The sequence below is a fragment of the Macaca mulatta genome, chromosome 7, assembly GCF_049350105.2.
Source record: "Macaca mulatta isolate MMU2019108-1 chromosome 7, T2T-MMU8v2.0, whole genome shotgun sequence".
Classification (NCBI taxonomy): Eukaryota; Metazoa; Chordata; class Mammalia; order Primates; family Cercopithecidae; genus Macaca; species Macaca mulatta.
Window position 1 is genome coordinate 166418249 of NC_133412.1, and position 26610 is coordinate 166444858.

At 45.9% G+C, this 26610-nt stretch overlaps 2 protein-coding genes across 3 annotated transcripts; one reads left to right on the forward strand and one right to left on the reverse strand.

The window, feature by feature from the left end:
- Positions 1-16242: 16242 nt before the first annotated feature.
- MOAP1 (modulator of apoptosis 1) lies at positions 16243-18906 on the reverse strand. Its single transcript, XM_001089776.5, has 2 exons — positions 18591-18906; positions 16243-18394 (listed from the first exon to the last, which is right to left on the reverse strand). The coding sequence occupies exon 2, from the start codon at positions 18272-18274 to the stop codon at positions 17219-17221; it is 1056 nt and encodes a 351-aa protein (XP_001089776.1). The 5' UTR covers positions 18275-18394; positions 18591-18906; the 3' UTR covers positions 16243-17218.
- A 111-nt stretch (positions 18907-19017) lies between these two features.
- LYSET (lysosomal enzyme trafficking factor) lies at positions 19018-21095 on the forward strand. Of its 2 annotated transcripts, none has more exons than XM_028850343.2 (2): positions 19018-19069; positions 20268-21095. In XM_028850343.2, the coding sequence occupies exon 2, from the start codon at positions 20284-20286 to the stop codon at positions 20677-20679; it is 396 nt and encodes a 131-aa protein (XP_028706176.1). In that variant the 5' UTR covers positions 19018-19069; positions 20268-20283; the 3' UTR covers positions 20680-21095.
- Positions 21096-26610: the final 5515 nt, after the last annotated feature.

Below are 26610 nucleotides of genomic sequence, written 5' to 3' on the forward strand. Positions count from 1 at the left end.
GTTATTGTTGTCAATCTATTGCTGCTCCTAATTTATAAATTAAACTTTATCATAGTAGCTGAGCCTGGTTGCACACGCCTGTAGTCTTAGCTACTCGGGAAGCTAACATGGGAGGATCATTTGAGCTCAGGAGTTTGAGGCTACAGTAAGCCTTGATCATACCACTGTACTCCAGCCTGGGCAACATGGCATGACCCCATCTCTACAAAAACTTTTTAAAAAATTAGCTGAGTTTGGTGGTGCATGCCTATAATCCCAGCACCTGGGCAGGATGAGGCCGTAGGATTGCTTGAGACCAGGAGTTTGAGTTTACAGAGAGCTATGATTATACTGCTGTACTCCAGCCTGGGCAACAGTGTGAGACCCCATCTCTTAAAAAAAAAAAAAAAAGACCGGACACGGTGGCTCACGCCTGTAATCCCAGCACCTTGGGAGGCCAAGGCGGGCGAATCACGAGGTCAGGAGATCGAGACCATCCTGGCTAACACGGTGAAACCCTGTCTCTACTAAAAATACAAAAAATTAGCCGGGCGTGGTGGCAGGCGCCTGTAGTCCAGGTCCTTGGGAGGCTGAGGCAGAAGAATGGTGTGAACCCGGGAGGCGGAGCTTGCAGTGAGCCGAGATTGCGCCACTGCACTCCAGCCTGGGCGGCAGAGCGAGACTCCGTCTCAAAAAAAAAAAAAATCCAGTTGTGATAGTTCACACCTGTAATCCCAGCGCTTTGGGAAACCAAGGCAGGAGGATCGTTTGAGCCTAGGAGTTCGAGACCAGCCTGGGCAATATAGTGAGACCTCATCTCTTAAAAACAAACAAACAAACAGGCCAGGCACAGTGGTTTATGCTCGTAATCCCAGCACTTTGAGAGGCCAACCCGGGTGGATCATAGGTCTGGAGTTTGAGATTAGCCTGACCAGCATGCTGAAACCCCGTCTCTACTAAAAATACAAAAATTAGCTGGGCATGGTGGTGCATACCTGTAATCCCAGGTACTCGGGAGGCTGAGGCAGGAGAATCGCTTGACTATAGGAGGTGAAGGTTGTGGTGAGCCGAGACTGTGCCACTGCACTCCAGCCTGGGTGACAGAGCAAGACTCCATCTCGAAAACAACAACAACACAACAACAAAACATAGATATGTATGTATGCATAGGAAAAGGCATGGTACACTAGCCACAGTTTGAAGCATCCACTGGGGATCTTGGAACGTATCCCCTGTGGATAAAAGGGGAATATTGTATATTTCTTATGTTTTTTTTTAAAAATTGAAATTCAACAAGGCAATGGCATGGAGACAAGGCAGGAGACTGCTTTAATGAAGACACTTTGGAGGCATAGCAACCAAATGTCAGGCATGGCTCTTGTTTTGAATCCAGATTCCTATAAACCAACTGTAAGAAGATACTTTTTAATTTTGGTGAGTAGATATTTTTGACGTAATTGGGGAAATTTTAATATGAACTGGGTATCGGATGATACTAAGTCATTACTGGCAATTTCGTCATGTGTGCTATAAGTATTAAAAGAAAAGGTCTATATTTTAAGAAGTACATGCTTGGGGCAAAATGCCATCATATTTGGGACAGGCTTTAAAAATTTTATAACAGGAGCTGGGTGCGGTGGCTCATGCCTATAATCCCAGCACTTTGGGAGGCCGAGGCAGGCAGATGCCTGAGGTCAGGAGTTCGAGACCAGCCTGGCCAACACAGTAAAACCCCGTCTCTACTAAAAATACAAAAAATTAGCCGGGCGTGGGAGTGCATACCTGTAGTCCCAGCTACTCAAGAGTCTGAGGCAGGAGAATCGGTTGAACCCAGGAGGCGGAGGTTGCAGAGAGCTGAGATCGCACCACTGTCTCACTCCAGCCTGGGCTGGAGTGAGACAGTGTCTCAAAAAATATATAATGGTAGACCCAAATTTTAACCATTGTTTTTGGGTAAGAGGTGTGATTTCTTTTTTTAAATTTTATTTATTTTCATTATTTTTTTTTTTTTTTTTTTTTTTTTTTTTTTTTTTTTTTTTTTGAGACGGAGTCTCGCTCTGTCACCCAGGCTGGAGTGCAGTGGCGCAATCTCGGCTCACTGCAAGCTCCGCCTCCCGGGTTCACGCCATTCTCCGGCCTCAGCCTCCCGAGTAGCTGGGACTACAGGCGCCCGCCACTGCGCCCGGCTAATTTTTTTCTATTTTTAGTAGAGACAGGGTTTCACCATGGTCTCGATCTCCTGACCTTGTGATCCGCCCGCCTCGGCCTTCCAAAGTGCTGGGATTACAGGCGTGAGCCACCGCGCCCGGCCTATTTTCATTATTTTTTATAAAGACTGGGTCAAACTATGTTGCCCAGGCTGGGCTCAGACTCTTGGGCTCAAGTAATCCTCGCACCTTGGTCTCCCAAAATGCTGGGATTACAGGCATGCGCCACCGCACCTGACCAAGAGATGTGATTTCTAGCCGCCTGTCTATTTGTCCTCGGTACGAGAATATTTTGAAAACAAGCAGATAATATTTTAACAAATGGAAGAAGTAATAAAGCTAGTCACAAAAATATTTAAAGCCTGTAGAGAAACATTTGGTTAAACACTGTATATTGAATGCACATGTTATCTCTGTTTCTACCTGAAACTCATCCAAAATGACAGTCAAGGATGAAAACAAATATAAACCTACAACAAGGAGAAGTGGGTACGTCGACTGCCAAGGAGTGGTGTCAATATGTTTTGGAATATGGACAACTGTTGTTGTTGTTGTTGTTGTTGTTGTTTTGAGACGGAGTCTTGCTGTGTTGCCCAGGCTGGGGTGCAATGGTACAATCTTGGCTCACTGCAGCCTCCCAGGTTCAAGTGATTCTCCTGCCTCAGCCTCTTGAGTAGCTGGGATTACAGGCACCTGCCACCACGCCCAGCTAATTTTTTTTTTTTTTTGGTATTTTGAGTAGAGACAGGGTTTCACCATGTTGGTCAGGCTAGTTTTGAACTCCTGACCTCAGGCAATCCACTCCCCTTGGCCTCCCAAAGTGCTGGGATTACAGGCATGAACCACCGTGCTCGGCCTGGACAACTGTTGAAGGAACAGTCCCGGCAGAGGAGTCTATCAAATGAAAACATGTCACCCTCCTGGAACTTCCACAACACGAGGGCAGCAGGATGGACACAGGACAGGACACAGCCACACACCATGGTCTGAAAGCACAGGAAGTAACGGGTTGAAGAATGGCCCCCAAAGGTATCAGGGCCTAATCTCTGGAATCTATGAACGCTACCGTGATTGGAAAAAGGGTCTTTGGGCCTGGCACAGCGGTTCACGCCTGTAATCCCAACCCTCCGGGAGGCTGAGGAAGGGCGAAGGATGAGAATTGCTTGAGGCCAGGAGTTCGAGACCAGCCTGTTCAACAGAGGGAGAGCTTATCTACACAAAAATAAAAATTAGTCAGGTGGGTGGTACAGGCCTGTAGTTCTAGCTACTTGGGAGGCTATGGTGGGAGGATCACTTGAGCCCAAGAGTTCAAGGCTACAGTGAGCTATGATCACACCACCACATCTCAGTGCCTGGGTGACCAAGCAAGACCCTGTCTCAAAAAAAAAAAAAAAAACAAGGAAAGAAGGAAGAAGGAAGGAAGGAGGGAAGAAGGGAGGAAGGGAAGGAAGGAAAGGAGGGAGGTAGGGAAAGGGTCTCCCAGCTACTTGGGAGGCTGAGGTGGGAGAATTGCTCTAGCCTGGGAGGTCAAGGCTGCAGTGAGCTATGATCGTACCACTGAACTCCAGCATGGGAGACAGAGCAAGGCCCTGTCTCAAATAAACAAGTAAACTTTTAAAAAATTTAAAAAGAAAAAGGTGGCCGGGTGCGGTGGCTCACGCCTGTAATCCCAGCACTTTGGGAGGTCAAAGCAGGTGAATCACGAGGTCAGGAGATCGAGACCATCAGGCTAACATGGTGAAACCCCATCTCTATTAAAAACACAAAAAATTAGCTGGGCGTGGTGGCAGGCGCCTGTCATCCCAGCTACTCGGGAGGCTGAGGCAGGAGAATGGCATGAACCCGGGAGGCGGAGCTTGCACTGTGCGGAGCTTGAGTCACTGCACTCCAGCCTGGGCAACAGAGCAAGACTCCGTCTCAAAAAAAAGAAAGAGGCCGGGCGCGGTGGCTCAAGCCTGTAATCCCAGCACTTTGGGAGGCCGAGATGGGCGGATCACGAGGTCAGGAGATCGAGACCATCCTGGCTAACACGGTGAAACCCCGTCTCTACTAAGAAATACAAAAAATAGCCGGGCGAGGTGGCAGCGCCTGTAGTCCCAGCTACTTGGGAGGCTGAGGCCGGAGAATGGCGTGAACCCGGGAGGCGGAGCTTGCAGTGAGCTGAGATCCGGCCACTGCACTCCAGCCTGGGCTACAGAGCGAGACTCCGTCTCAAAAAAAAAAAAAAAAAAAAAGAAAGAAAGAAAGAAAGAAAGAAGTCCCAGAAGAAGGTGTAGGGGTGAAAGAAAAAAAAAAAAGCTGGGTGCAATGCATCATGCCTGTAATCCCAGCACTTTGGGAGGCCAGGGCAGGTGGATCACTTGAGGTCAGGAGTTCAAGACCATCCTGGCCAACTTGGTGAAATCCCATCTCTACTAAAAATACAAAAATTAGCCAGGCGTGGTGGCGTGCACCTGTAATCCCAGCTATTCGGGAGGCTGAGGCAGGAGAATCACTTGAACCCAGGAGACGAAGTTTGCAATGAGCTGAGAGTGCACCACTGGCACTACAGCCTGGGCAACAGAGTGAGACTCCGTCTCAAAACAAAAATGGAAAGAAAGAGAGAAAGAAAGAAAGAAAGAAAGAAAGAGAGAGAGAAAGAGGGTCTTTGCAGATTTTCCCCCCTACGATCAACAAGAATTAATTGCTTTTTTTTTTTTTTTTTTTTTTGAGACGGAGTCTCGCTCTGTCTCCCAGGCTGGAGTGCAATGGTGCAGTCTCAGCTCATTGCAAGCTCCACCTCCTGGGTTCAGCCATTCTCCTGCCTCAGCCTCCCGAGTAGCTGGGACTACAGGCGCCCGCCACCTCGCCCGGCTAGTTTTTTGTATTTTTAGTAGAGACGGGGTTTCACGGTGTTAGCCAGGATGGTCTCGATCTCCTGACCTCGTGATCCGCCCGTCTCGGCCTCCCAAAGTGCTGGGATTACAGGCTTGAGCCACCGCGCCCGGCCAATTTTTTTGTATTTTTAGTAGAGACAGGGTTTCACTGTGTTAACCAGGATGATCTCGATCTCCTGACCTCATGATCTGCCCATCTTGGCCTCCCAAAGTGCTGGGATTACAGGCATGAGCCACTGTGCCCCGCCAACCGCAGATATTTTTAAGTGAAGGAATTTTTTTTTTTTTTTTTGCTTTGTCACCCAGGCTAAAGTGCAAGTGGCATGATCACAGCTCACTACAGCCTTGACCTCCCAGACTCAAGCTCACAATTTATCTCTTATGGTTTATTTTGTTTCATTTATTCAAGAATCTGTAAACATTACACAAATAGGAAGTATTCACTGGAGAAAAGCAGAAACTTCATTTTAAAAAAGGTTAAAATTGCTTATAATTCTGCTACCCACAGATAACTGCTGTTAACAGTTTGGCATATGCTGCTCCAGACTTTTTCGTTATAAATAATTTATATGTATTTGCCAATACAAAAATGAGTTGTTCCATAAATACTGTTGTACTCTGCTTTTTTCTTTTTTCCTTTTTTCCTTTTTTTTTATTTTTTTATTTTTTTTAATTTTGAGATGGAGTTTTACTCTTGTCGCCCAGGCTGGAGTGCAATGGCACAATCTCGGCTCACTGCAAACTCTGCCTCCCAGATTCAAGTGATTCTCCTGCCTCAGGCTTCTGAGTAGCTGGGATTACAGGCATCTGCCACCACGCCCAACTAATTTTTGTATTTTTAGTACAGACGGGGTTTCGCCATTTTGGCCAGGCTGGTCTCGAACTCCTGACCTTAGGTGATCCTCCCACCTCAGCCTCCCAAAGTGCTGGGATTACAGGTTTGAGACACTGCACCTGGCCTTGTTTCACTTCATGGTGGGTTGTAAACCTATTTGTATGCAAAAAAATTCTTCTATTAGGTTGAAACATATGAAATTACCCAAATTCAAATAGTTTTGACCTACAAAAACAGCAACTGCAATACTTGCAACTCAATGCAAGTTTTTTGTTTTTTAATATAGAGATAGGATCTTGCTATATTGCCCAGACTGGAGTGCAGTGGCTTGATCGCAGCTCGCAGCAATCTTGACCTCCTAGACTAAAGCAATCCTTCCGTCTCAACTTCCCGAGTAGCAAGGACCACAGGTGCACACCACCACGCCTGGCTAATTTTTTTTTTTTTTCGTGGAGATGGGAGTCTCACTATGTTGCCCAGGCTAGTCTCCAACCCTTGGGCTCAAGCAATCCTTCCACTCCAATTTCCCAAAGTGCTGTATTATGGGCATGAGCCGCCATGCCCAGCCCTCAGTACAAAATTTTTAATAGCTACTGAGTTTATAGTCCTTTGGACATTGCATAATTTACTTAATCTGTTAGTTATTATTGGATATTTATATGGTTTCTGATTTTTTTCACAATTATAAAAAATATTGCAGTGAAAAACATTTTAGTCCATTCTTTGTAGACATCCTTATTTAGTTTCTTGGGATACATTTCTATAGAATATGTTAGATAAAAGGAATGCACACTTTAATAGCTTTTGTTGCTGGGTATGGTGACTCACACTTGCAAGCCTAAGGGAGGCTGAGGCAGGAGGATTGCTTTGAGCCCAGGAGTTCCAGACAAGCCTGGGCAACACGGCAAGACTCCATCTCTACAAAAATAAAAATAAAATGGCCAAGTGTGACGGCATGCACCTGCAGTCCCAGCTCCTCAGGAAGCTGAGGTGGGAGGAACGCTTGAGCCTGGAAGGTTAATGCTGCAGTGAGCTGTGATCATGCCACTGTACACCAGCCTGTGCAAAAGAGTGAGACAAAAGCAAAAAAATAAAAGCCTGTGTTAAATATTCATGGTACGGTTGCTTAGAAACCAAAAGCTGGTTGGTACAAGGTAAGTCTCCCCACTCCGACAGAGGTATGAGAGTGTCAGGGGCCAAGCAGGCTATTGCTTCCTGTTTTTCTTTTCTTTCTTTCTTTTTTTTTTTTTTGAGACAGAGTCTCTCCCTCTCTTGCCCAGGCTGGAGTGCAGTGGCGCAATCTTGGCTCACTGCAACCTCTGCCTCCTGGGTTCAAGCGATTCTCCTGCCTCAGCCCCCCGAGTAGCTGGGATTACAGGCAGGCACCACCACCCCTGGTTAATTTTTGTATTTTTAGTAGAGACAGGGTTTCACCATGTTGGCCAAGCTGGTCTCAAACTCCTGACCTCAGGCCAGAGTGCTGGGATTACAGGCATGAGCCACTGCACCTGGCTTATTGCTTATTCTTAAAGGACACACAGAAGGGAGGGAAGTGAGATCAGGAGGGAATCAGGGAAACCGAGAAGCAGCTGGACATTTACGGCTTGGAGTAGGGAAGATTTAGGAGGCACTTATGCATGTACGTTAAAAAGGTGAACATATGCTGGCTGTTCACCAGTGAACCTCAAATGGCCTCTGGCAACTTTTAGAATGGACACAGGGCAATTCTGTGCTTATTGCTCGGATACATGAAGGAATGGACGGAGGATTTTTTCTCTTTTAATCTAGTTCTAATAGAGGAATTTTGTCATTTGTAGGTAAAATATAAAATAGAAGTAACAAAAATATAGGCTTTTTCTCTGCATAGGTAAAACTAACAGCTGTCAGCAGCAGCCTCTAAGACAGCCCCAGTGATTCCCGCGTCCTGGAATCCACACTTATGTTTCTCTCCTCGCCTTCAGTATGGGCTGGATTACCGACTTGCTTCTAATGAATAGAATATGACACAGCAACGGGATGTCACTTTTGAGATAAGATGATTAAAAGATGGTGGCTTCCGCGTGGGTGATCTCTCTCACTCTCTCCTGGATCACTTGTTTCCAGGGGAAATCAGCCCTGTGTCATGAGGCAGCCCCGTGGACAGGCACACGTGGGTGAGTGTGAAAGAGGATCATCTAAGATATGGCTGCAGCCCCGGCTGGCTGCTCTGCTGCAGTCTCTGAGAACCAGAACCACCCAGGTAAGCTGCTCCCAGATTCCTGATCCACAGAAACTGTGAGATAACAGCTGTTAAACCATTGCTGCTTTCAGACACTAAGTTCCGGGTTAATTTATGATGCAGCAGTGGTGAACAGAGACAAGAGCTATCTACTGAGTATTCACTGTGCCGTGACTGACAGCACTTCACAGGTACAGGTTCATTGGATCCTCACAGTGATCCCGTGAATGAGTTTCATTGTTATCCCCATTTTCAGTTGAGGAAACTGAGGCTCCAGGCAGGGTTAATAAAGTTGCCCAAGGTCACAGAGTTAGAAAATGGTGAAACTGGAATATTTTTGTTTTTGGAGACGGAGTCTTACTCTGTTATCCAGGCTGGAGTGCAGTGGCACGATCTTGGCTCACTGCAACCTCTGCCTCCCAGGTTCAAGCAACTCTCCTGCCTCAGCCTCCTGAGTAGCTGGGATTATAGGCATGTGCCACCACACCTGGCTAATTTTTTTGTGTTTTTAATAGAGACAGGGTTTCACCATGTTGGCCAGGCTGGTTTTGAACTCCTGACCTCGAGTGATCTGCCCTCCTCAGCCTCCCAAAGTGCTGGGATTACAGATGTGAATCACTGTGCCCAGCCTGAAGCTGGAATCTGACCTGGGGCAATCTGGCACCAGAGTCTATGCTCCTATGAAGACAGTTTAAAAAATAGCTGCTCATATTTCACTGGCTAGATCTGAATTATTTGCCCACGCCTATAGCAAGCAGTTTGGCAAAGGATACCAAATCATTTCAACTTTTCAGATTTACCATTCTTTCAGGAGGCTGAGACAGGAGGAGCACTTGAACCCAGGAGTTCGAGGCTGCAGTGACCTATGATTGCACCACTGCATTCCAGCATAGGCTACAGAGTGAGACCAAATCTCTAAAATAAACAAACAAAAACAACAACAACAAAAGATTTACCACCCATTCTTTCTATTAGGGCTGGGGAGAGGTTGAACTTCCTCTGATATTAACGGTTCTGTAAAGTGGGTGAACAAATCTTAATTACAAAAGAGGAAAAAGGTTAATAGTTGCTGCGCTGGGTGGTAGCGAACAGTGTTGTGTCTTCTGTAGCATAATTTATGCTGTATTATTATTATTATTGGAGTGATAATAATAATAATTATTATTATTAATAATTAATAGAAGAGAGGTAATGGGTTGGGTTTAGGAAACAAGGTGAGAAACCGGTTCACCAATGATTATATTCATTGCCTTATGCCTACTCTTGCTGAGGCAGGTGGATCTCTTGAACTCAAGAGTTTGAGACCAGCCTGGGCAACATAGTGAAACCCTATCCCTACAAACGATGACAAAAAATTAGCTGGGCACGGTGGTGCGTGCCTGTGGTCCCAGCTACTCCGGAGGCTAAGGTGGTGGGAGGATTGTTTGGGCCCGGGAGGTCAAGGCTGCAGTGAAACATGATCGTGGCACTGCACTCCACCCTGGGTGACAGAGTGAGACCTTGTCTCAAAAAGAAAAACCAACCAAACAAACAAGAAATATTGATTGGCTGGACATAGTGTTGCGCGTGTGTGGTCCCAGCTACTCAGGAGGCTGAAGTTGGAGGATTGCTTGAACCTAAGAGTTTGAGGCTTCAGTGGGCTGTGTTTGCACCATTGCACTCCAGCTTGGGCAACAGAGTAAAACCATGTCTCAAAAAAGAAAAGAAATATTGATTACCTTCCAAGTGTATTGGGCTTATCTAGGGATGTGATACTCCTTGAAGAGGAGTATAGAATCTAGTGGGAGAGTTAAAAGCACACTCATCAAAAGATATGCTGATAATATTTGGAAACGCGTATTAAATGACAAATATTAAGAACTTAGAGTCAGTTTATAACTTACTTATTTATGTTTTTGAGACAGAGTCTCACTGTTGCCCAGGCTGGAGTGCAGTAGTGTAATCTTGGCTCCCTGCAACTTCTGCCTCCCGGGTTCAAGTGATTCTCCTGCCTCAGCCTCCTGAGTAGCTGGGATTCCAGGCTTGCACCACTATGCCCAACTAATTTTTTTGTATTTTTGGTAGAGACGGGGTTTCAGCATGTTGGCCTAGCTGGTCTCAAACTCATGAGCTCAAGTGATCTGCCCACCTTGGCCTCCCAAAGTGCTGGGATTACAGGCATGAGCCACCGCACCCGGCCCAGTTTATAGTTTAAAGATACTCAAAAGAATCCTCTGAGTACCAGAGTTTTAGAGCTAAAAGAGAGCACAGATTTTGTAGGTAAATAAACTGAAGTCCAAGAGGAATTAAGCATCTCTGCTCAGGTCACAGAGCAAGAGAGAAGCAGCCTCAGATTCGGGTTCCCAGTTGGGCCCCACCTCTACTCAGCTTCGTGTCCTGGAGCAAAGCCTCTCACCCTCTCTGAGCCTCACACGCCTCATCTGTAGAATTCTGCTACTGTCCACCCAACCTCTGACTCCCAACCCACCTTTTAGGGTGGTGACTTACAAGCCTGCTTTACAGTGAATTAATGAATAATTATCAGTAAATCAGTGTCATATATGACACTAATTTATTTAACATACTTACCCAGTTTATATGGTAATATAAGAATAGGCCGGGCGCAGTGGCTCACGCCTGTAATCTCAACACTTTGGGAGGCCAAGGCGAGCAGATCACCTGCCAGGAATTTGGGACCAGCCTGACCAACATGGAGAAACTCCGTCTCTACTAAAAATACAAAATTAGCGGGGTGTGGTGGTGCATGCCTGTAATCCCAACTACTCGGGAGACTGAGGCAAGAGAATTGCTTGAACCCTGGAGGTGGAGGTTGCAGTGAGCGGAGATCGTGCCATTGCACTCCAGCCTGGGCAACAAAAGTAAGACTCCCATCTCAAAAAAAAAGAAAGAAAGAAAAGAAAAGAAAAGAAAAAGAAAAAGAAAACTAGGCCAGGCGTGGTGGCTCACGCCTGTAATCCCAGCACTTTGGGAGGTGGAGGCAGACAGATGACCTGAGGTCAGGAGTTCAAGACCAGCCTGGCCAACATGATGAAACCCAATCTCTACAAAAATACAAAAATTAGCCAGGAATGATGGCAGGTGTCTGTAATCCCAGCTATTTGGGAGGCTGAGGCGGAGAATCGCTTGAACCCAGGGGGCGGAGGTTGCAGTGAGCCGAGATCACATCACTGCACTCCAGCCTGGGTGACAGAGTGAGACTCAGTCTCAATAAAACAAGACAAAACAAAAAACTAACACCTCTCAAAGCAGAGTGAGGCTGGCTGGCAGCAGTAGAAGGAGAGCATGTGGGAACCCACCATAGCTCCATAGTGCTTTGAATTTCAAATTCTTTCTTTCTTTTTTTTTTTTTTGAGACAGAGTTTCACTCTTGTTGCCCAGGCTGGAGTGCAGTGTGGCTTCAGTGGGCTGTGTTTGCACCATTGTACTCCAGCTTGGGCAACAGAGTAAAACCATGTCTCAAAAAAGAAAAGAAATATTGATTACCTTCCAAGTGTATTGGGCTTATGTAGGGATGTGATACTCCTTGAAGAGGAGTATAGAATCTAGTGAGAGAATTAAAAGGCATACTCATCAAAAGATATGCTGATAATATTTGGAAATGCGATCTCAGCTCACCGCACCCTCTGCCTCCCGGGTTCAAGTGATTCTCCCGCCTCAGCCTCCCGAGTAGCTGGTATTATAGGCATGTGCCACCACGCCTAGCTAATTTTTGTATTTTTAGTAGAGACGAGGTTTCTCCATGTTGGTTAGGCTGATCTCGAACTCCCGACCTTAGGTGATATGCCTGCCTCAGCCTCCCAAAGTGCTGGATTACAGGTGTAAGCCACCGCGCCTGGCCTGAACCTCAATTTCATTCTCTTTAAAATAAGTGACTTTCAGAAGTTGATCTGGTTTCCAACGTTGAGAGACACACTAGCTGGGAGTGAAGTGGAATCATGAAGAATGTTCTCACTTAAACAGACTGGGATCAATCCATTTGGTGAGGCCAGGCCTCTCTGACCAATGAATTAGAAGGTTCTAGAATGTCATGGACCTAGAGAGAAGTCATTGTCCTAGACTGAGTACTGAAAAATATTTTTCTGCATAAAAGCTGGAGAAATGTTCTAGTTTTCCAGGGTTAGATATGACCCTGTTTACGTAAGAATCCCTTTTCCTGCTTTGGCTTGGCTGGGGCCTGCCCTTCGTGCTAACTGCCACCTAGTGGTGTTTCAATGAATGAAATGACTTGTTTTACTGGTTGGCATCTCAGGTCATTTGTTATTACCATGCATATGGTGTATATATCTACACAGATTTTTTTTTTTTTTGAGACAAGGTCTTGCTCTGTCGCCCAGGCTGGAGTGCAGTGGTGCGATCTTGGCTCACTGCAGCCTCAAATTCCCCAGGCTCAAGAGATCCTCCCACCTCAGCCTCCCAAGTAGCTGGGACCACAGGCCTGCACTATCACGTGTGGTTTTGTAGAGACAGGGTTTCACTATGTTGGTCAGGTCAGTCTTGAACTCCTAGGCTCAAATGATCAGCCTGCCCCAGCCTCCGAAAGTGCTGGGATTACAGGCATGAGCCACCTCACCCAGTCCTTATTTTTTAAATTATTTTTTACTTTTTGCTGAAACATCTAGGAACCCAAGTTATGTGTGTGTTTCAATGAATATTTTTTTAATAGTAGTTTTAGGCTTACAGATAAGTTATAAAGAGCGCAGAGAGCTCCTGAATTCTCACCTACTTTCTCCTATTGTTAACACTTTACATTTCCATGGTACATTTGGCACCTCCAGGAAACTAACATTGACACATTTCTGTTACCTCTAACCTCCTAACTATACTTGGATCCCACTTTTCCACTCATGCCCTTTATCTGTTCCAAGATCCCTTCCAGGACACATTACATTTAGTTCACCACCTCTTTCCTTAATCTCTAGTCTGTGATCTGTGATGGTTTCTTTTTTTTTTCTTTCTTTCTTTCTTTTTTGAGGTGGAGGCTCACTCTGTCACCTAGGCCGGAGTACAGTGGCACAAACTCAGTTCACTGTAACCTCCACCTCTTGGGTTCAAGCAATTCTCCTGCCTCAGCTTCCCCAGTAGCTGGGATTACAGGTGCCCACCACCACGCCCAGCTAATTTTTCTATTTTTAGTAGAGACAGGGTTTCACCATGTTGGCCAGGCTGGTCTCAAACTCCTGACCTCAGGTGATCTGCCCGCCTTGGCCTCCCAAAGTGCTGGGATTACAGCGTGAGCCACCACGCCCAGTTGAAACATAGCTATTTAAGGGGAGTATATTTTATTTTATGTGATTCCATAAACATAACCTAAACAAAAATTATGTAGTGTTTACCAGATACATGTCAGAACACCTTAAGAACAGCTTTCTGGAATCAGACTATGAGCCCTTACCCCTGGCATTGAATCTCTCTGATCCTCAAGCTTCTCATCTGTCAAATGGGGAAATAGCAGGTTTCTGAATAAGGTAGCATAGAATACATTAAGATGGAACTCTGGAAATGTCTGAGCCTGCCGCTCACTAGCTGTGAAACCCTGGGCAAGTTTCTTAGCTTCTCAGTCTCATCTGTAAAACAGGAAAAATCAAGGACTGAGCTCATTGTAGGACCAAATGTGTTCACTGGTGCTCAGTATCTGCTGTTCAACACCAGCTATCATCACTGACCCTGAACAGACCTCCAGGGCAGGGATTGTAGTCTAAATCTAATGACACAGTCTTAAGCCCTCAGCTCAGTGCCTCACATATGGAGAGGTGCAACCTGTATTAACACCCATGGGTGCACACATTCGCCATGTCTGCTTCCCACTACTGAAGGGGCAAGTGAGCGGCCCGTGTCACAATGCCTTGTACACTCCAAATGACTACACAAATATAAACAAGATCAGAATTACACCTTCTAATCTATTCAGAGTCCATATATCATCTAATATTTATCTTTCCATCGTGGAAGAATTTATGGGAACCTAATCATGACATTTAGTCATAACACAAACATTATACCATGCCTTTGAATCTAAAACCAAGGTGCACATTCCAAATTTGGGTACTTTATGAAATACTTTATCCTACCTTTCAGCAATTGTTAACCATGCTTTTTTTTTTTTTTTTAAGGTAAAAGATAACCCATGCCACCTGCCCAGGTCTTATAGATTCTCATATTCTCCACTGCTAAGTGTCTAATTTGCAGTAGGTTTCTGATCCAGAATAACGTGTAGCTGACTCTTGAGCAACAGGAGCTTGAACTACACAGGTCCACTTATCCACAGATTTTCTTCCGTCTCTGCCACCACTGAGACAGCAAGACCAACCCTCCTTTTCTCCCTCAGCCTGCTCAATGTGAAGATGACAACCAGGATGAAGACCTTTATGATGATGCACTTCTTTAATGAATTGTAAATATAGTTTCTCTTACAATTTTCTTCCCCCATTTTTTTTTTTTTGAGACACAGTCTCGCTCTGTTGCCCAGGCTGGAGTGCAGTGGTGCAATCTCAGCTCACTGCAACCTCTGCCTCCCAGGTTCAAGCGATTCTCCCGCCTCATTTCCCAAGTAGCTGGGGTTACAGGTGTGTGTGGGTTTCACCATGTTGGCCAGGCTGGTCTCAAACTCCTGAACTTAAGTGATCCACCTGCCTTGACCTCCCAAAGTGCTGGGATTGCAGGTGTGAACCACTGCACCCAGTCATATAATTTTAAGAACATTTTTTCTTTAGCTTACTTTAATATAGTATATAATACAAATAACATACAAAATATGTTAATCAACTTTCTGTTATTGGTAAGGCTTCCAGTCAGTAATAATAGTTACGTTTTTGAGGAATCAAAACTTATGTACAGATTGTGCAGTGGGCTGGCTCCCTGAAGCCCCAAGTTATTCAAGGGTCAACTGTACTCCCCTGCAATGCACATAAGATGGACATTTATGAAATGGAGCCAATGCCTGCCCTGCTTCCCTTGTGAGGCTAATGGGTATAGATACCCTGATGATTGCTTCTCTTTCTTGGCAGTAGAAAGAATATGGGCCTTGCAGAAAGAAAGAGGAGAGAATTCTGACCTAATCACTCACTACACTTACTACAGAGGATCAGAGGATAGAATTCTGGCCCAAGGATGTTTCACCTTGACTGAATTTCTTTTTTTTTTCTTTTTTTTTTTTTTTTGAGACGGAGTCTCGCTTTGCCCAGGCTGGAGTGCAGTGGCACGATCTTGGCTCACTGCAACCTCCGCCTCCCAGGTCCAAGAGATTCTCCTGCCTCAGCCTCCCGAGTAGCTGGGACTACAGGCGCCCACCACCACGCCTGGCTAATTTTTTTGTATTTTTAGTAGAGACGGGGTTTCACCGTGTTAGCCAGGATGGTCTCGATCTCCTGACCTCGTGATCTGCCCGCCTCAGCCTCCCAAAGTGCTGGGATTACAGGTGTGAGCCACCACACCAAATTTCTAAACTTTTGTGCCCATTTCCACAAGTGTGAAACTGAGTTTTCCTATATTGCAGGATTTTTTTTTTTTTTTTTTTTTTTTTTTAAGACAGGGTCTTGCTCTGTCACCCGGGTTGGAGTGCAGTGGTATGATCATGGCATGCTGCAGCCTTGACCTCCTGGCCTCAAGCAGTCCTCCAGCTTCAGCCTCCTGAGTAGCAGGGACTGCAGGTGCACACCACCATGCCCGGCTAGTTAAAAAAATTTTTTTTTACATTACCCAGGCTGGTCTCCAACTCCTGGGTTCAAGCAATCTTCCTGCCTCAGCCTCTCAAAGTGCTAAGATTATACTGTTCAACCTTTTTCCAAGAGGACTAAATAAGAGAGTAAACGGAGAAACTTTTAGTCCAATCTTCCAAGCAGCAGCATGCAATGTTCATTTCTTTCCTTCTCCCTCCAAATTTGACACACTGATACATCTGCACTACTTGCACTAATTTGTGCACTGTCTTGTTTCACCCCATTGTTTTACTGCTTCAGTGGAAGCTCTCTTCACTTAGAAAACAGTTTCCTACCCCTGAGCACCAAGAGGAAAGAGTTCAAGGAACTAAGTCTGTGTAGGTCCAGTGGTTTGCAGATTCATGCTTTGGGAACTCTTTATTCAAATGAAATCTCTCCTGGAACCTTGATATAAACAAAACAGACAACGTCATTTTATTACCATTCCTTTATTTTAGAAGCTCACATCTATAATTTTATAACAATCGTGAAAATGTTACTCAGAACTAGATGTTTTGATGACACATAGCAGAAATCTGTAAAGATGGTCATTGAAACTTAACCAATCTCAGCATTCTATTCCGCCTTTTGTTTTGATTGCACAGAATCAATATAATTTTGATTCATACAGAAAATAACTTAGTATCTTAACCTCCACTCAGGATCTTCATCATAAATGTAGGTCAATACATACCTAAAAACTGTCAATGATCCAACATGATCACATGTGACATGCTACACTTGTGCCTCGTACCAAACAAGCTGATATTTCAATGAGATCTGGTCAGCATATACACCCGAGCCTTGTCTGTCCTCTCAGAGCACTGCACACAGGTAGTGAAAGAACTTTTGTACAATAAGAAATTCACAGGGATGAGGCCGGGCGCAGTGGCTCACACCTGTAATCCCAGCACTTTCGGAGGCTGACGCAGGTGGATCACTCGAGGTCAGGAGTTCGAAATTAGCCTGGCCAACATGGTGAAACCCTGTCTCTACTGAAAATGCAAAACTTAGCTGGGCGTGGTGGCACGAGTAGTCCCAGCTACTCGGGAGACTGAGGCAGGAGAATAGCTTAAACCCGGGAGGTGGAGGGTGCAGTGAGCCAAGATCGCGCCACTGCACTCCAGCCTGGGTGAGCACGAGACTCTGTCCCTACAACAACAACAAAGATATTCACAAGGATGAATTTAAATAGGTAAACAGCAGTGTAGAACTACATCCTTCCTAGTCAATTACACCTTTAGGAGACTTTAAATAGGCATAGAAACGACAAAGGGCTTATACTGAGAATTGCACAAAAATGAGTTACTTGGCAGCACAAGGTAGGGATTGTATGTGTCAAAGAGTATATAGACTGTTCTACCTTCATGCTCTACTCATTGCCATATCCCTTCGTGATTCCCTGAGACTCAGGTGAAATGCCCTTCTAATACTTCCTGGAGAAGGGCCTCCTCCTCCTCAGCTGCCTCGTAATCCTTTATTAGTACCAGTAACTGCAAGAAACCAGGGGCTGGGCCATCCTCTGGCAGATTAAGCTCTCTGCGAATTGTTTTGTGGACTGCGCCAGCAATGACTTGGTCTAGGCGGGCCTGATTCACAGCATCTCTCTCAATTGCTCCTCTCTGTACCAGCTTCTGTAACAAAGGCTCCAGCCTTAGTACATAAGCCGACAACTTTTCCTCATCCTTCTGATAAGTGGTTAGATATTTGACCTGCAACTCTCTAGGATTATCTGTAACCCCAAATACCTCCTCAAGAGCCTGCAGGCATTCATCGACAGTAATTAAAGGATTGTTTATCTTGAGGACACGAATAACATCAAGTGCTGGGCCTCGAAGGCTCTCTAGCAATCGCCTTCTCTTCTCTACATCTGGCACCTGCCACGCCTTTATCATCTGAGTAGTATGAAACATCCAGCGTCCAAATTCTTCTTCTCCTGGTTCTGGAGGCTCCCTGCCCGAGAACACTCTCAGCTTTTTATACTTCAAGCATTGCAGGGCAGGCTGAAGAGCCTCTAATGCCTGTGCCAACATAGGGGCCCACATTTCTGGGATCATGCCCTGCTCTAGGTCTAAGGAGCCATTTTCATGTGCAAGAGCTCTGGTCAACTCACCCACTGTCATGCCCTCTCCCGCTAAAAATTCATTTAATCTGCTTAAAAATGTATTATCAGAGTCAGGGGGCTTAAAGATCACTCTCCAGATACCCCCTTTTCCCGGTATCTCCTTAGGGACCAGTGCGTGACTAGTCTCCGCAGTAAGACCTACTAAGGCTACTTTCCTGTTCTCATCCCTCCTGAACATCCTTCCAAGCAGTCTGTACTCCCCCAAGGGAGCTAAACCAGCCTGCAGAGCCTCCTCGATTTCTGCCACACTGCAGCTCTGGGAGATGCCGGCAATCAACAGCGCTTTCCGAGGGTTCATGTCCATCCCCCTGCACCAGTCTTCCAAAAGCCTCAAAGTCATGGTGCCCGAAATAATACACTTAAGTTCTAAATATTCCAGACCACAGGCGGCCACTGCAATTCAAAGTAATCCTCCGCGGTACCTCAGGGAAATCTCGTCAACGTGCCGAGGTCCAGCAGCCTGCAAAACACAGCAGACAGGTTAGCTAAGGGTGCCAACGTCCAAGGCACGCGTGCAGGCCCCAAGCCCCGCGCGCCCTGCCCCCCGCGGCGACTCCAGGGCCGCCGCACTGCGGCGCGCGCCCCTCACCCCTCCCAGCCCTGGTGCCTGGCGGATGTCGGGCCTGCAGGGCCTCTCCGGGCCAGCTTCCACTCACCGTAATCTAGTGCTCGGTGCCCGCGTCCGTGCGCCGGCGGCGGAGGTGCCTGGCCGGGCCCCGACGAGGTGCGGGAGGGCGGGCTCCCCTAGGCTCGGACGGACACTCAGGGGCCAAAGCGACTGATGCCGGTCCTCCAGGTGCTTGTGATGCTCTCCGTAGCAAGAAGTGATCGGGCGATGACAGTCGCGATCGGGCACCGGGAGGAAAGGCTGAGGAGCGCTGAGTCGCCAGACCCAGACAGCCGCCCACCTGAAGGGACGTGCCGCCACCCGCGCAGCTAGACCCCCAGCTCCAGCGCGGATTCCAGCTGTTTGGGTCTCGCTGGGGGAAGCTGCGCGGCGGGCGGGGGCGATCTGACGTCATGAGGGGGGGCGGGCCTCTGGGGGGCGGGGCGCGCGCGCTTCCGGCCCGAGCCGGAAGCCCGGACTGCGGCGGCATCCGGGACGGCGGGCGGGCTGGCCACCCGGGACAGGAAGGTGAGATCCGGGACCTTAGCTTTGCAGGCAGGCTCTGCCGGCGGCCGCTGACTGGCGCTGGGCTCGCGACGCTGCAGGGCTGCGAGGCCCGGGCCTGGCGCAGTCAGCACAACCCTGGTCGCTGCGTGCCGGCGCTGCAGCGCGGCAGGGGGCGGGGCCGGCCGCCTGGAGGCCCTTTTGGCGGGGACGCCTCCCGGCCGGGTCAGGTCCCCATAGCGGGTCTCCGGCGGCGGCGACGGGGGCCGGGCCGCGCGTGACCCGCCGCAGTCACGCCGTTCTTAATCACTAGTAGCTGGTGCTCCAGGCTGGCGGCGCTCACCTTTCTCCTAGCCGGGTGACCCAGGGGATTTATTTTATGGTGGCTTTCTCTGAAATGCCAAAGCCACCCGATTATTCAGAGCTGAATGACTCTTTAACGCTTGCCGTGGGAACAGGAAGATTTTCGGGACCACTGTAAGTGCTTAGGAGTTACTGTCTTAACTTGGGGGCTTGACTTGTAGCACCCCGCGTTCACATCTGAAGCAGTACTGTAAAGCCGAAAGTGTTTCACCTGTCAAAGTGAAAAGTGCTGTGGGAAACTAGTTTAATTCCAGTTTCTGGAGGGCGGGTATTATGGACCTGTTTAAGTAGGATGCAGTGATTTATTCTGAGATTCCCGTTAAAAAGCAGAACTCAGTATATACTGAAATCAATGGTTATTTTGTTTTTGTTTTTTTATTGTAACTATTACACAAAACCTGTAAGTTTTACATTTCTTAATAGGCGTTTAATTATTTTAAATCTTAAGTGTGTTAGTGGGATGCTTTCGAATTTAATTTTATTTTTTTGAGACGGAGTCTCGCTCTGTCGTCCAGGCTGGAGTGCAGTGGCGCGATTTCGGCTCACTGCAAGCTCTGCCTCCCGGGTTCACGCCATTCTCCTGCCTCAGCCTCCCGAGTACCTGGGACTACAGGCGCCCGCCACCACGCCCAGCTAATTTTTTGTATTTTTAGTAGAGAAGGGTTTCACCATGTTAGCCAGGATGGTCTCAATCTCCTGACCTCGTGATTCGCCCGCCTCGGCCTCCCAAAGTGCTGGGATTACAGTTGTGAGCCACCGCGCCCGACCTAGAATTCTTGGAGATAAAGCAAGTACATTTGGAGTAGTTGCGGTGACAGTACTACAAGACCCTAATTGTATTTTCTTTTTTAATTTGAAGGCACAGAGCATGGAGAATGATGAATTTCCGTCAGCGGATGGGATGGATTGGAGTGGGATTGTATCTGTTAGCAAGTGCAGCAGCATTTTACTATGTTTTTGAAATCAATGAGACTTACAATAGGCTGGCCTTGGAACACATTCAACAGCACCCTGAGGAGCCCCTTGAAGGAACCACATGGACACACTCCTTGAAAGCTCGATTACTCTCCTTGCCTTTTTGGTTGTGGACAATTATTTTTCTGGTACCTTACTTACAGATGTTTTTGTTCCTATACTCTTGTACAAGAGCTGATCCCAAAACAGTGGGCTACTGTATCATCCCTATATGCTTGGCAGTTATTTGCAATCGCCACCAGGCATTTGTCAAGGCTTCTAATCAGATCAGCAGACTACAACTGATTGACACATAAAATCAGTCACCGTTTTTTCCCTACGATTACAAAACTGCCAGTCCTATATGGAGTCTGATCACAAGACTGCAGTTTCTTCACAGATCTCAGGAAGTTGTGGTGGGGCAGAGGCTTTTTAAAAACATGTGATCAGGGGGCTATCTTTATCTGAATAATAATGAATTTTTAGGTAAAACCTGAGATAGAGTACTACAAAATCATGTTGATGACTTCAGATTTTGGAAGTTAAATCGTGTCTGTTATTTGCATTCTTTAGAAACTTGACTGAGTACCTGAATTCATATTTCTATTCTACTGTGCAACATAGTGATGATTCAGAAATTTTTCCTTTGGGGAAAAAAAATGAATATGAACATTTCCATTGTGTTAAGTGTAAAAAGGTCCAGACATGATCATAAAATTTAAATTTTATACAATTACTTGGCTTGCTTTAAATTCTTCACACTTAAAACACCGATTCATTCTATTGCAGCTAAGCCAGCTGTTTATACTTGCTGTCAGCTTATGAGACATTGCTAAAAAAAGTATTAAGGTAATGGCTGTCTTGATAAGCAGAATTTGTTCTTCCTCTTGGTAATGGCTAGCTAAATTATTATTAGTGCTTTTAATGGTTTTATTTTTTATATTTTTCTTTTTTGTGGAGAATGAGGTCTCGCCACGTTGCCCAGGCAGGTCTCGAACTCCTGGGCTCAAGCTTTCCTCCCCTCTAGCACTCCCTAAGTGCTAGGATTACTGGCGTGGCTCCCATGCCCAGCTATTTTTAATTAAAAAAATTTTTTTTTCCATGGCTTGTGACACAGCCTCAGGAGGCCCTGAGAACATGTGCCCCATTGCTACTAGTTTAGAAAACTATTTGGGAAGAGACTAAATGGTAAATGTTGAAAGGCTAGAAATAACTTACAAATAGAAGATGGAAACAATGTGTTCAATGAAAATAAGCAGGTTATTAATTAATTAATTAAAATTATTATTTTTTTTGAGACGGAGCCTTGCTCTGTCACCCAGGATGGAGTGCAGTGGTGCATTCTCGGCTCACTGAAACCTTTGGCTTACTGCAACCTCTACCTCCCCGGTTTAAGAGATTCTCTTGCCTCAGCCTCCTGAGTAGCTGGGATTACAGGTGACTGCCCCTACGCCTGGCTAATTTCTGTTATTTTAGTAGAGAGGGTTACAGCATGTTGGCCAGGCTGTTCTCAAACTCCTCACCCAAGGTAATCCGCCTGTGTCAGCCTCCCAAAGGCCTGGGATTACAGGCATGAGCCACCATGCCCAGCTGTATTTTATTTATTTATTTATTTATTTATTTATTTATTTATTTATTTATTTATTTTGAGACGGAGTCTCGCTCTGTCACCCAGGCTGGTGTACAGTAGTGCGATCTCAGCTCACTGCAACCTCCGCCTCCCAGGTTCACACTATTCTCCTGCCTCAGCCTCCCAAGTAGCTGGGATTACAGGCACCCGCCACCATGCCCGGCTAATTTTTGTATTTTTTAGTAGAGATGGGGTTTCACCATGTTGGCCAGGCTGGTCTCGAACTCCTGACCTCAAGTGATCCGTCTCAGCCTCCCAAAGTACTAGGATAACAGGCATGAGCCACCACGCCCAGCCTATAACAGGTAATTTAGTCCAGTCCTTATCAGATGCATGAGACCCCTCTAAAAGATGCTATCAAGTCATAATCTTTCTGATTTTCTTTTCTGGCCCAAGGTCAGGTCGTCAGGCGGTAGGTTAATTACATGAAGATGTGATCCTTGTATACCTTCTCCTTTGCATTTGTACTACCTCACATCTGGTACTAATACAAATAACTAAAACATGGACACAGTAGAATGTCTTCTTTTCTGTGTGAGATCAAGATATATTTTTATACAGTTATGTCATTAATACTGGAAAACATTTTATGCTTTTAATAATTTAACACTTTTTGGTGCTGATTCTGTTGAACCCTATTCTAAGAGCTTTATGGAAATTAACTCATGTTAACTCTGAACAACCCTATAAGATGGCTATTATTATCCAGATTTCACAGATAAGGAAACTGAGGCAGAGAAGGCAAGTAACTTGCCAAAGGTCACAGCGAGTAGCAGAGCCAGGGTTATAACCAGGTATTCTCATGCCTTCGTTACTAACCACAGAGGCATAGTGCTTCTCACAAATGACAAATGTTTTAAGCACTGGGTACTGTTTGCCCAGTCATGTCAAAGAATGGAAATGGCAATATTATTGACAAGTTCTTCTCCATTTGTCTACTAGAAATCTGAAAGTTTCCTAGCAACCTCATCTTTTCACTACATCTGACTGAAGCAGAAAGGAAGGCTGAGTATTTCATAGCAAGCTTTTACTTAAAAGATAAAGCAGGTACCTTTGTCATGCAAAAGTAGCAGATCAGATCTTTCAGATAAATTTGTCTCATTTATCTCACTGCCTCCAAAGGTCTAGTTACTGAAATGATATATCTTTTGATACAGTACATGGAATCCTCAAAGTAAGCAGCAGTTTGAAATACCTGTTTCTGTGAGGTTCAGATGACCAAATCACTTGCATCTTTTAAGTCTTCAGTATGCATGTTACAGGCATTGTTTTTTTTTTTTTTTTTTTTTTTGAGACGGAGTCTCGCTCTGTCGCCCAGGCTGGAGTGCAGTGGCCGGATCTCAGCTCACTGCAAGCTCCACCTCCCGGGTTCACGCCATTCTCCTGCCTCAGCCTCCCGAGTAGCTGGGACTACAGGCGCCCGCCACCTCGCCTGGCTAGTTTTTTGTATTTTTTTAGTAGAGACGGGGTTTCACCGTGTTAGCCAGGATGGTCTCGATCTCCCGACCTCGTGATCCGCCCATCTCGGCCTCCCAAAGTGCTGGGATTACAGGCTTGAGCCACCGCGCCCGGCCCCAGGCATTGTTTATGAGTGATTTACATTTATTCTTCACAACAGTCTTGGGAGGCAGGTATTATACTGCTACTAGTATCCTTTTACAGAGGAAGAAATCTGAAACACATACGAATAACTGGTACATAGTCATACAGCCAGTAAGTGAAAGAGCCAAGATTTGAACCCAGGATGTCAGCTTCAGATCTCCAGCTTTTTTATCATTCTATACTGCTTCTCAAAAAAGAGAGTAATCTGAGGTAAATCATCGAGAGTTTTCAGTTTTATTAGTCTTGAGGCAGTGATTTAAGACAATTATTTCAGTTTTGTTTTATAAATGCTTTATGTAGGCTGGTCGTGGTGGCTCACATCTGTAATCCCAGCACTTTGGGAGGCAGAGGTGGGAGGATAGCCTGAGCCCAGGAGTTCATGACCAGCCTGGGCAACATGGCAAGACCCCATTTCTATTAAAAAGGATGGCTCATGCTACTCCCAGCACTTTGGGAGTCCGAGGCGGGCAGATCATTTGAGGCCAGGAATTCAAGACCAGCCTGGACAACATGGCATAACCCTGTCTCTACTAAAAATACAAAAATCAGCCAGGGCTGGTTGTGCATGCCTGTAATCCCAGCTACTTGGGAGGCTGAGGGAGGAGAATCGCTTGAACCCGGGAGAGAGAAGTTGCAGTGAGCCAAGATCACGCCACTGCACTCCAGCCTGGGCCACAAGAACAAGACTTATCTCAAAAAAAAAAAAAAACTTTCATGTAATGCAAGGTTTGTGAGGTTGCCACTGGTATTGCAAAGTAGTAATTCCTTTTGAATGAAGTAGATCCATCTCTCTTGATACTTCAAATTCTAGTATTTTGGGATTTGGTAAGAAAATGTTCAGTCCGTCTCTGTCTTTCAAGATTATATTGCCTTTTGCCTTGATAGTAGAAATATTAAAATAGAGTAGGATTAATGTAGTAAACTTAGTGTTTCCAAATGTAATTACTACATTTCAGATTGCAGGTTTAATCTGCTTTTTGATTATTTAGGACCTATTTATCCAAGTTGTGGGTTATTTCTAGTTTGTGGCTATTTAATAGTTCAAAGCATTTTTTAGGTAAGGTAAAGAGGAAAAAGTGAAATATATTTTTTAATCTGTTAGCTCTTGGATAGAGGAAGAAGTTGAAATTGATGGCTAGGGAATAATTAAAAAATTAGCCTGGCGGCTGGGCACAGTGGGTCACGCCTGTAATCCCAGCACTTTGGGAGGCCGAGGTGGGTGGATCACAAGGTCAGGAGTTTGAGACCAGCCTGGCCAACATGGGTGAAACCCTGACTCTACTGAAAAATACAAAAATTAGCTGAGCATGGAGGCGTTTGCCTGTAATCCCAGCTACTCGGGAGGCTGAGGCAGGATAATCACTTGAACCCAGGAGGCGGAGGTTGCAGTGAGCTGATATGGTGCCATTGCACTCCAGCCTGGGTGACAGGGCAAGACTGTGTCTCAAAAAAAAAAAAAAAAAAAAAAGAAAAAAGAAATTGATGGCTAGGAGACCTGTGTATGATAGCAGATCATCATTTTTTTCTTTTCTTTTCTTTCTTTTTTTTTTTTTTTTTTTTTTGAGACAGAGTCTTACTGTGTTGCCCAGGCTGGAGAATAATGATGTGGTCTTGGCTCACTGAAACCTCTGCCTCCTGGGTTCAAGTGATTCTCCAGCCTCAGCCTCCCAAGCAGCTGCCACCACACCTGGCTAATTTTTGTATTTTTAGTAGAGATGGTGTTTCACCATGTTAGCCAGGCTGGTCTCGAACTCCTGACCTCAGGTGATCCACCCGCCTTGGCCTCCCAAAGTGCTGGGATTACAGGTGTGAGCCACTGTGCCCAGCCCATTTACTTCATATTTACATCACAATACAAAAAACAGTGAATACAGGATTACTTAGTGAGATGAACAGCAAATATAGTAAGTGCTTCAGGGATTTTAGGGAGGGGACAAACATTCTAGGATTCATAACTAGGAAACAGTCGCTTCCAGAGATGAGAAAAATAGAGCTGGCCGGGCGCGGTGGCTCAAGCCTGTAATCCCAGCACTTTGGGAGGCCGAGACGGGTGGATCACGAGGTCAGGAGATCGAGACCATCCTGGCTAACACGGTGAAACCCCGTCTCTACTAAAAAATACAAAAAACTAGCCGGGCGAGATGGCGGGCGCCTGTAGTCCCACCTACTCGGGAGGATGAGGCAGGAGAATGGCGTAAACCCCGGAGGCGGAGCTTGCAGTGAGCTGAGATCCGGCCACTGCACTCCAGCCCAGGCAACACAGCGAGACTCCGTCTCAAAAAAAAAAAAAAAAAAAAAAAAAGAGAAAAATAGAGCTATATCCTATAGTGATTTGATAGGTGATTTTATTTGCAACTATATGTGAAATGAAGTAATCCTGTTGAGATTTTTCACCAAAACATGCCAGATATTTTATTTTTTCAAAAGTGCCAGTATAGGGAACAGAAAACTGAATTACAGAATCATGTAATTCATGGAGCTTTAGTCCCCATGTAAATTTTCTGGTTTTAAAGATGCTACGGCCGGGCGCGGTGGCTCAAGCCTGTAATCCCAGCACTTTGGGAGGCCGAGATGGGCGGATCACGAGGTCAGGAGATCGAGACCATCCTGGCTAACACGGTGAAACCCCGTCTCTACTAAAAAATACAAAAAACTAGCCGGGCGCAGTGGCGGGCGCCTGTAGTCCCAGCTACTCAGGAGGCTGAGGCAGGAGAATGGCGTGAACCCGGGAGGCGGAGCTTGCAGTGAGCTGAGATCCGGCCACTGCACTCCAGCCTGGGCGGCAGAGCGAGACTCCGTCTCAAAAAAAAAAAAAAAAAAAAAAAAAAAAAAAAAAAAAAAAAAAAAGATGCTACTAGTTTCTAAGTTGTCTCTTTTTTTAATATTAAATTGTTCATAATACCAGTTTTAAAGTAAAAGTTGTGATTCCCTAAAGGTTAGAACTTGATTCTATTTCAAAATTTGTACAGTTAAGGGAAGGCTTTTCTTTGGGGGGTGGGCGGATCACCTGAGGTCG

Coding starts and splice junctions, on each gene's coding strand:
- MOAP1 (XM_001089776.5), bottom strand. CDS start 18,274: ATGACTTTGAGGCTTTTGGAAGACTGGTGCAGGGGGATGGACATGAAC.
- LYSET (XM_028850343.2), top strand. CDS start 20,284: ATGATGAATTTCCGTCAGCGGATGGGATGGATTGGAGTGGGATTGTAT.